Source organism: Aphis gossypii, chromosome X (assembly GCF_020184175.1).
Source record: "Aphis gossypii isolate Hap1 chromosome X, ASM2018417v2, whole genome shotgun sequence".
Lineage (NCBI taxonomy): Eukaryota > Metazoa > Arthropoda > Insecta > Hemiptera > Aphididae > Aphis > Aphis gossypii.
The window spans coordinates 10462492-10473368 of record NC_065533.1 but is presented as its reverse complement, the minus strand read 5'-3'; the positions used below and the strand labels follow the sequence as shown (position 1 = coordinate 10473368).

At 28.5% G+C, this 10877-nt stretch overlaps 2 protein-coding genes across 2 annotated transcripts; both read right to left on the bottom strand.

The window, feature by feature from the left end:
- Nucleotides 1-216: 216 nt before the first annotated feature.
- LOC114132996 (fibroblast growth factor receptor homolog 1-like) lies at nt 217-4207 on the bottom strand. The gene is made up of 8 exons (XM_050205271.1): nt 4032-4207; nt 2721-2892; nt 2393-2631; nt 2080-2311; nt 1659-1957; nt 1356-1549; nt 916-1056; nt 217-628 (listed from the first exon to the last, which is right to left on the bottom strand). Exons 2-8 carry the CDS (start codon nt 2755-2757, stop codon nt 469-471), a joined length of 1302 nt encoding a protein of 433 aa, XP_050061228.1. The 5' UTR covers nt 2758-2892; nt 4032-4207; the 3' UTR covers nt 217-468.
- A 14-nt stretch (nt 4208-4221) lies between these two features.
- LOC126552332 (fibroblast growth factor receptor 3-like) lies at nt 4222-7011 on the bottom strand. The gene is made up of 4 exons (XM_050207023.1): nt 6997-7011; nt 5639-5783; nt 4694-4828; nt 4222-4532 (listed from the first exon to the last, which is right to left on the bottom strand). Exons 1-4 carry the CDS (start codon nt 7009-7011, stop codon nt 4321-4323), a joined length of 507 nt encoding a protein of 168 aa, XP_050062980.1. The 3' UTR covers nt 4222-4320.
- Nucleotides 7012-10877: the final 3866 nt, after the last annotated feature.

The following is a 10877-nucleotide window of genomic DNA, read 5'->3' as shown; positions in this document are numbered from 1 at the left end:
AAGATTTTTGTCTCTCTACGTTCCTAACTAGTTTATACATTGTTGTTTGCCATTTTTATAATAGTTAAAAATTATTTTTATTAAACACTAACTTATTTAAATTATTAAATTATTATAAAAAAAAACTAAAAGATAATTTTATAAATGTAACTATATTTAAGCTAACTAGTGACTAATTAGCTATTGCTATTAACTAATCTATTCTACAGTAGTACAGTTTAGTGAAATATAGCTAATCTATGATACTCGCAAATAAAAATCATATGAATGAATGTTGTCACTTGTCGAATACGATTAAGGTAGAAGGTTAAATAAATTTAAATTAAGTTGCATATTATTTAGACTCTAGATAATAATATGATTCCAGATTTCTAGATTCTAAAAAATAAAAATAATCTTACTATTCAATTAAGTTTAAACATTTATAAAATGCAACTGTGGTCTCTGGATGTTTTAGTTGAATGAATTTTATTGACTGGTTGGCGGTGTGTCCAGTTGCGGTAGCCTGAAATCAACGTATTCTAGGTTGGTTGCCATCGACAGTATCTTATCGAGACTCTCCACCAACTCATTGAACTTGGGCCTGTTTTTTGGATTGTTATTCCAACAGTTTTGCATAATTAAATACCTGTTGAAGATACACCACAACGATATACGTTAGTAATAATCTTTAGAAGAAGCAATTTTACACACATATAATTTTAATATCATGTATAATTTAGTACCCGAGTAACGTATTGGTCAATAATGTCGATACTATCATTAGAAACAATTGATACTGTCATCGTTTTAGAATAATATTATATATATATATACATAATAATCGGATAACAATTTATGGTGACGTTAATCATTGTTTTCATGGATGGAATATTTATAGTAATAACTAATAACAAAATTATTGTGCATACTTACATTTCCCGAGAACAGTAATACGGTTTCTCCATACGATATCCGCTCTGTAGCAGAGTGAACAATTGCTCCACGTTAGGTACGAAAGGATAAGGCGTACCTCCCAATGTCATTATTTCCCACAACAGCACTCCATAAGACCATCTATATTTTGGAGTATAAGAAAAAAAAACATGAAATGTTCTTTATCATTTATAGTTTTATCAACAACCGTGTACCTACTCCTCGTAAAAACCGTAAAATAAAAACATCTATGGTTCAGTAAATATACTGTATTATCATATAATAATGTATCATATATAGGTTACAGAATAGATAACCACGTAATTGGTATTTTTACTTTTAGTTAAATATTGCAGTAGCAATGAAGAAAAAACCTAACCTTAAGTTATGAAATTTCATTATCATGGAGAATTCTTTCATCGAACGTATTTTTAACTTACACATCAGATTGATTTGTGTACACTCCAAGGAAAAGAGCTTCAGGTGCCATCCATTTTAATGGTAGTTTTCCATCGGTAGTTTTTCTATAATATTCTTGATTTTGAATATCTCTAGCTAATCCAAAATCTGAAATTTTCATTACTAGATTTTCGTTTACCAAGACATTTCTTGCTGCCAGATCTCTGTGAATACACTACAAGACAAATAAAAAAACCTGATGTTCAATAACATTAAATGTGTGCAATACCTATCTTAATAATTGATCTTGTATAACCAACAGTTAATTATGAAATGTAACTCACCTTTCTGAATGATAAATACTCCATTCCTTTGGCAACTTGATGTGCAAATGATAATAAATCCTTTTCCATTAAGGTGTTTTTGAGATTTTCTCCTATACCCGGTTCGTAGTATGATGATGGTCTGTGTTGTCTTAAGAAATCTCTGAGGTTACCATGTAATGCGAATTCCATTAGAACGTACAATGGTCCGTCTTGTGTACAACATCCTAGTAAGTTTATGATGTTCAAATGTTTACCGATCATCTTCATAATTTCCATTTCTGATACTAAATCTATCATGTCGGAATCGGTGTGTCCGTCTACTCATGAAACATTAATTAAATTAATTAATTAAAAGTATTGTATTTTAAATATGTACCTAAAAAATGAAACATTAGAAACAATAAAAACAATTATATCCCACATAATAATAATAAGCTACCTTTTAACATTTTTACTGCTACCGTGTTCATTACATTTTCGCTTAAAATTCCATCGATTTCCCCAAGAACAACTTTACCAAATGCCCCTTCACCCAGAGTTTTACCAAACAATAGTTTGTTTCTCGGAAATTCCCAGCTAGGATCGAGAGGCAGTTCGTATTCAGTTAAGCACGCCTGATCTATGTTTGTGCATTTGCTCTTCTGTTTTTCGATTTTCACTTCTGGTTTTAACTTAAACATATAATTAATATATGTGCAAATAATAAAATTGTGAAATTACATAGGTATTTATGTTTATAAAATGTAACTCACTAATGATTCGCTGGCATCGGTTAATACTAGTTTTTCAATAATTATTTTCTTCGTCCATTGAGTGATTATTTCGTTTCTAGCAGATTGTCTGGCCACCAACTCCAACAATTCTATCTTCTCTCTTTGACAGCACACTATTATTATGACGTAAACCAAAATGATCGATACGAAACTAATACCCAGAGTAACCAAATAGTATAATTTTAATTCAAAATCTTTATTTTTTGGTACTTCCGACGCTAAAATATTTCAATTGTATATTTAATTATCTTAAAGTTCAACCAATTTTATGAAATCTATAAGATTTTTATTTCCTACAATGACGTACTGTCAATCACTTTCAAATATGCACTCATGTAGTCCATGTTATTGGAATTGAAAGAGGCCGTCTCAAAATTCAATGTGGCTTGACATGTATACCATCCCTCGTCCAAATACGTTACGTTGATCAGTTCTAGTAATTCTGGGATGATGGAATCACTTCTGATGCTATACCAAGGCTGGGAAATTTAACTAATTATTTTAACTCATTAAGTTAAGTTTAAAGTTAATAGTTACTTTTTTTTTATTTAACTGGTTAAAAGTTAAAAATTTGAAGAAAAAAAAAGTAACATAACTAAAAAATAAGTCACTTTTATTTTCTCCTTAAAATTAATTACCATATCTTTTTATTTAAGCTTCAAAAATAACATATTATAATGGAAGTTTTACTATTTTAAAAAAAAATGAATGTAGTGCTCACATATCATGATTGTATATTCCTTAACTATTCAATAAAAATTAAAACAAATAACGGTCAAGTTATCCCACGAAGAAAACCATTAAAACTTAATAAACATCTTAAATCACTGATGAAAGGAGCGATTTACATTATTTGGTCACGTAGGAACTCATACGTAGTTGTGACAATGTGGCGCAACACTTGTCATTTATTCCGTGTACCGTCTAAGACTTACTTGCAAAGTCAATTTTTACTTATAATATTGTTTTATGGTAAACCAATTAAAAATTATTCTTATTTATGATTTCCTAATAAAATTTCTCGAATTTATAATCGATGAATTTAAATTTTAGATAATTTTAATCGATGATTATAAATAGAATATTTATTTAATCATAATTCTACAACAATACCAACACTTATCATTTATTGATATTAAGTTATAACATTATTATTACCGATCGATTTATTGCTCTAAGATTTATACCGTATTGTATTATTAATACGTGATAATATATAATACATAGGTACAGGGCCGTATTACTGCTTAGGCTGTATAGGCTAAAGCCTAGGGCGGCAAATATTAAAGAGCAACAAATTTTAACGGTTGAAACGAAATAGAAAATTTTACCTATGTAAATTAGGTGGTAAATTTATTTTAGCTATATGGGTGGCGAAAACCTTAATTCGGCCCTGTATAGGTACGTGATACATATTTTTGATAAATTAATATTTATTGATTACCTAAGTAATTGATTTAAAGACATATAACCGTCTCCAGTGATTTTACATCTTTTTAATCATTTCGCATACTATAATATAAGGGGTATTTAATAAATAAATATATATATATTATATATTTAATCTATATAATCATTACCCTATGACACTCGATTATAAAAGTTTTGCTTTTGGTACCTGTTTAATAATGCCGTCATATAAATTTGCATCGTTGACATTCTTGAAACTGGTATTATGAAACCACCAATCTATAGATGGATCAAGATCGGCCTTCACCACGTGACATTCAAACGATGCGTTGGTGTGTATCAGCGTGCGGTGATGTAATGAGGATTCACTTCTTTAATGTTACGGGGGAATTGTACTGTTTTTAATTTGTGATTTATTTTATAAAATTAGTGTCAATATTTCTTGTTTTTTTTCAAAATTGATTAAATACAATATAATTAATTATCAAACAATGTACCTAATTATCTTCATGCTTACCTCGAACTTCGAGCTTATAAGTGTAATCTATAAATCCGTTCTCGTTGATTACTTCACACTTGTAATGACCAGAATCCGATACTGTTAAATCGTCCAGTATTATGGCCCATTGAGTATATGTGATTACACCCCATTGACGTTGAGGTGGTGTGACTCCGTCTTTATACCATGTTATGTTCGGTAAAGGATTACCTATATTACACACAATGGAATTTACAATTATTTAACATTATATTAAGCAACGTTAATGTTAAATACATTGTGTTCAATTAATAATTTTAATTAAATGACTTAAAACTAGTAAATATTACGACTACAAGGTACTCTCATTAATTTTCAAAATTTACAATTACCTTCAGCTTCACAATTTAATTTCATCGTATTTCTTTCGTACCCTATCATCACTCTGCTCAAGCCATCGAGTTTTTTAAATTTAGGAGCAGTCAAATTTTCTGTTTGATTGACAGCAAGAACAGTACTCACCTCGTCTAAAATTAAAACAATACCACAGACTCAAAGTATGAATATTAAACATATGCTTTATAAATATGTTTTAAGCTGTAATCAAACCTTCCACTAAATATATTAATGAATAATGAAGTTAAATTCAAATTAAATAATATAATAAACTTGAATACCATAAAATATATACTTATTCGCCTTTGTTTTATCTCTAAATTTACTCCTAATATTTCATAATTAATAATAACATTATCTTATTATAGTCATTACTTCATTAATATAATTTTTTTTAACGTTAATTTAGTTTAAAACAGTGAAATCTTGTTACTGCTTAGATAAAGAGCTTTTGAAGTTCTAGTTGTAAACTTGTAAACATAGAACTATAAAAATTTTTAAAAGTTGGTTCATCTTATTAAATAAAGAGAAACCGACAATGTAATGCTAGGATTGCTTTATAAATCTAACTATCTATGATCAACATACAATACAATTTCAACATAACTACATGGCTTACCTATTTAATATTGAATGATAATTATTGTAAATTAATATATTGTGGAACTCCTATTTAACGAATTAAAATTCCAATTCTTTAAAAAAATTCCATTTAACAGAAGTTTTATACTTATACCTGTTGTTTGTATTTATAAAATAAAATTTATTAAATATTTATAATCTATAAGTTAATCTCAAGAAATATTTACGATTCCGTATATACTCTTTGTTTGTTTGAAATTAAAAATCTTTATTGTTTGTTTCTTTAAACGCTTAAATATTTTAATTGCACACTCAATAATATTATTTTTGAAACATTTCTATTTTCTCCAATTACGTACCCCTAATCACTTTCAAATAGTGACTATAGTAGATCGGGCTAAGGAATTGATTTACAGGCAAGCATGTATACCATCCTTCTTCAGAACGCGTTACGTCGAACAGCTGCAATATTTCCTGGTTTCTGGAATCACTGAAGAAAGTATCCTAATGACATTGTTATGTTAAATATAATATTAGTTGTTGAATATATTTTTTTAATATAGCAAATGATAAATTATGCAAATAATATAATTGTTAATAAGCATATAAGCTATAACTATAATCAATACATTGTGCCTGGATACATACTGGAAACTCTGAGTCAAAGGAAACAACAAGTGATTTTTACCAATACATAATATAATTGATACAACACGACGTATAATTATCACTCCACTATTTGTCATTAACCATTGTATATAGGTACATCATAATATCATATGTGGTTCCACATAAACACGGGTAGAGCACCAAACAATATACTGAAGGTTGTAGGATTCAGAATATAGTCACAGCAGTAGTGTACTGACAACCTATTCATCTATTTGTAAGATTAATACTAGTTTTATGTTGGATAGATAATAGGGGTAAGTTTGCCCCGTTGGATATTATAAATGTATTAGTACGTTAGTAATAATTGTCATAGTGATATAAAATATTTATTTTATAAGTAAACAATCATTCATGCATAGATATAAGGTGTGTATGGTAAATAACGTAAAACATGAAAATTTAGTAAGTAATTTAACGGTTATTATTGTAAACATTTATAAAAAATGTAAATGTTCGATATTTCCCATTAATTACGATATTCTTCAATCAAATCGTTATATGAGATGTATAACTCGACTATAATAAAACATTTGTATTTTTCCACGGGACGCTTTTTAACATTAAATAAGATTCTAATATCCAATAATATGTTTTGGTGCAAGAGATACATTACTTAAAAGAGTAAAAGCACAAGTCATCGATTATTATTTAATTTTATTATAAAGTATTAAAGTTATTTGAAATAATATAAATTACAAGTGTTCATTTTTAAACTACCTAATCATCGGCTTCTTACCAAAACTCAATAACGGCAAAATAGTAATTGTTCAGAAAACGACTTTATAGTTTTTCAATACTTTTTTAATAACCACAGTCATTCTGTGATTTTACATTTTTATTTTTGCCGATTATGAATTTTGGCTCTCGATATTTCTTTAATTTTGTTTAGGTATACCAAAACTCGCTAAACCATTAATGGCTTTTTACTCTTTATATTTACGGATTTCTCCGTTAGTGAAAATAAGAAACTGTAAGTTTTAAGCAGATTAGAGTAGGAAATTCACTCAAGACGCCTTTTGCAAAACGTTATAAAACAATGTTTTACACTAGATAGCGCCATTATCTCAAAAAAGTGAAATTTGCCGTTAGTGAGAATTTTGGCAAGAAGCCGACGCTGTATTCTCACACCATTTCGATCTGGCCAAAGACGTGGTATGCCGTCAAATAAATATTGTGATAATACGACCAGAATCCTGAGTAGTGAACACCACACTGGTCTGAAATATATTTTAAGTTTAAAGTGAGTCTGGTTTTAGGTTTCATCTTATCATCAGAAAAACAAATATTTATTTTGTATAAGGTACAAGCATTGTAATCAGTGGCGTAATATATAGGGTTATATTTGGTATAACAATATTTTAGGGGTCTGTGACATATTCAGCATTTATATTACTTTATATTACACGTATTTATATTAACTATAATCATAAATATCAAATTATGATCGGTGGTTACTGTCCATTGATTACTAGTAAGTGGAATTATTATGTACATCATTACAATTTATGCTGTCAACAATAAAAGTCTATAAAACACGTTTATGTTAGTATTTATATTAATAATACTTAACAAATTGGTGACAGAATCCATAATGAACTTCAATTAAGTTATTGGGTCACCTGGAACCTTTGAAACAGGTATAGATATTACAATTTTTGAATCAAAATTAACAATTTTTTTTTGGCAAATGCAATCGAAAACAATATCCAAAAAAGAGCAATTTATTATCATCCGTTAGTGAGGAAATTCACTAAGTATTTTTTAGTCTAAGTGTTCCTAGCACGCCTAATGATGTTGAGTATGACACTCTAATGAAAAGTTTGAACAAATATTTCAAACCAATAAAATCGTACTTCGTGGCTAGGTATACATTTTATAAAGCTAAACAAAGACAGGATGAATTGGTGGGCCAATGGGGTACACGTGTCAAAAATCTTGTTTCAAAATGTGGTTTCTCGTCGAAGCTAACAACGGTTATTCGAGACATATTTGTTGTCGGTATTGGTTCAGGACCAATTCAAGATCGTATATTATAAGATGATGCGGGATACATATTATAGGGTTACCGTGTTATTATACTAGTTAAATTTTGAAATAATATAGTAAGCGAATTTCATTCATGTCATAATATGGGTTCTTCCAGTATGAAAGATTTTGGCGGAAATGGCCAGAAAACCCATGGACTAGAGTGCATTGCGATTTTCTTGGACCATTTCAAAAAAATATATTTCTTTATCATTGTTGACGCAACCACAAAATAGTTAGAAGTATTTCAAGTAAATTCTATGACAGCACATAATGTTGTTCAAAACTTTTCAGAAACTATAGCACGATATGGCATTCCAAAAACAATTACATCAGACGGCGTAAATTAATGTTTCGCAGGTTTTGAATTTCAAGCATATTGCGAAAATCTAGGCATAAGACACATGACAGGCGCACCATTTCACCCAAATTTAACGGTTGTGGGGAATCGGCAGTTAAAATAATAAAAAATTTCTTTAAAAAATTCTCAACTGCATAATCCCAATTAAATAAATTTCTTTTAATTTACCGTAATACACCTCATTCAACAACACAAGAAACGCTAGCTAGATCGATCAATACATTTAAAATTTGACGCATTAATGCCGTATACAAGTGAAGTGGTCATTGAACAAAAAATATCACAATTAAACAATGATGATATAATAGGACTGTATCATCTAATACAGGCGATAATGTCTTAGCTAGAGATTATAGGAATAATAACAATAAATGGCAAAAAGGTAAAATTATTAAATCCGTTAGTTGTAATACGCATTAAGTAGAGCTCGATGATGGAACTATTTGGAAAAGGCATAATGATCAATTAGGTACTTATTGATAAATCACTGACACCAGCGATTAATTCTATTTCACTTACAACCGCTAGAAATTAAACGAAAATATTGAAAATGTCGAAACAGTTGGTGCAAATCAAAATTTAGATCCTACAATAATAAATAAAACACCCAGACCCATTAGATCTAGAAAACTGCCTCAGCGATATTCTCCAAGTGATTATGACTAATGAAATTAAATCATTTATGTATACAAATAATCCTAACATAGCCATTAAGTAAAGTAATATACAAAATACTTTTTTTTTTAATTTTTTTTTAAGGAAAGATATGTTGCATAATATTCAAATTTTGTTGATTTCAAGAGTCTGCAGACGCTATCGTAATTGTCATTTGGCACGCGTGTTGTTTTTTAGTATTTATTACTAATATGTTTATTTAAAAACATTATTAAATAGATACTTAATATTTATGTTATTTTTTAAATATGAATGAAAATGGTATGAAGAAAAAGTTTGATGATCTTTTATCTTGAATGATTAAACAACATCGTGATGACAAGAAAGCATTTTTAAGTTTATTCGAGTACAATTGTCATTTGGATCACTTAAAATCATCAAAGTTTGCATTATGGTTAATGTAAATTTATATTTTGATTTTACATTTGTACAAATAAAATAATAATTGCGTATTTAAGTCTTTGCTTACACTGTCAAAAAAAAAGTAATCCAAATCTAAAAGAGAAGAAGGTTTCAAAACTAATTTTACATAATGCTCTTAGCTCTCGTTCACAGATTGATTTAATTGACCATATGCAGTCACAGATTATTCATAATTCCCGTTTTGTGATTAACTATTAAAATGTCTTAAACAATTTGTTATATTAAAATTATTAACAAAATAAAGATGTCATAAATACTTGTATACATGATCCCAACAAAAACACTACGCCAAACTCCGTGTAAAAAAACGCTCAGTATAAAAAAAATCCACCTCAAAAAGTTGTGATATCATTTTATAGCTATGTATAAAATATTTAAACTATATAGGAATAGATATATTATTATAATTTATGTTAAAATTCATTGCTTATAAATTGAACTTAGCTGGTGACATTATTTAAAACTCATGAGAAATCATTTCGTATTGAGTATACATGTTATCTTTGAAAATAAGTGATACTAATTAAGTGTTATATAAATTAATTGTTATAAATTACCTACTAATTAAGTGTTATAATTTTAAAGTCACCAGCTAAGTTCAATTTATAAGCAATGAATTTTAACATAAATTATAATAATATATCTATTCCTATATAGTTTAAATATTTTATACATAGCTATAAAATAATATCACAACTTTTTGAGGTGGATTTTTTTTATACTGAGCGTTTTTTTACACGGAGTTTGGCGTAGTGTTTTTGTTGGGATATCACTAATTTTTTTTATGTTATTATTATTATTATTATTATTATTGTTGTTGTTGTGGTAATCATTATTATTAAATATTATAATGTCATATATGTATTATTATATATCAAACATTTAAGTTTTTAATTATTTTTTTCCATAAATATAATGTAAATATCTTTCCCCCCCCCCCCCCGAGGCCACCGTTCATACTTTATTTGAGTATCATTACACCTTACCCAATTATTTTGATGCCTTATTAAGTTTGTATAATGGCCCTCGGTCATTTGGTCCCCATGATGACATATAACTGAATGCACTCGATAATAGATTGAATTAATTTTTAATTTTGTAGTTGGAACTTGATTAATTATTAGGTTATTCATTTTATTTTGGAAATTTTTGGACCAGAGTAATACTTGTAGCATTATATATTGAAAGAACAATATTGATAAATGATAATATACGCGAGCCGTTACGTATTAACTGAAAACACCGCCACCCCAAACGCTGTGACAAAGCACGCGCGTACGGTAAGTGTGTGTGTGTATCTCCTCAGTGGGCGGGGATCTTCATGCGGGCCGCAGGGAATATTATCGAATAACATTTTCTTTTTTTGCCATAAAAATTCATAATATATTTGGCTATAACTCCATTTATAATGTTCAGATCGGATTAAAAAGTGCAGCATGCAC

Coding starts and splice junctions, on each gene's coding strand:
- LOC114132996 (XM_050205271.1), bottom strand. CDS start 2,757: ATGGACTACATGAGTGCATATTTGAAAGTGATTGACA. Junction 1,550..1,658: donor AGTATTTATCATTCAGAAAG/GTGAGTTACATT, acceptor TTTGTCTTGTAG/TGTATTCACAGAGATCTGGC. Junction 1,057..1,355: donor TACACAAATCAATCTGATGT/GTAAGTTAAAAA, acceptor TCCAAAATATAG/ATGGTCTTATGGAGTGCTGT.
- LOC126552332 (XM_050207023.1), bottom strand. Junction 4,829..5,638: donor CTATTTGAAAGTGATTAGGG/GTACGTAATTGG, acceptor TTTTAATTTTAG/ACGAGGTGAGTACTGTTCTT. Junction 4,533..4,693: donor ATTAAATTGTGAAGCTGAAG/GTAATTGTAAAT, acceptor TGTGTAATATAG/GTAATCCTTTACCGAACATA.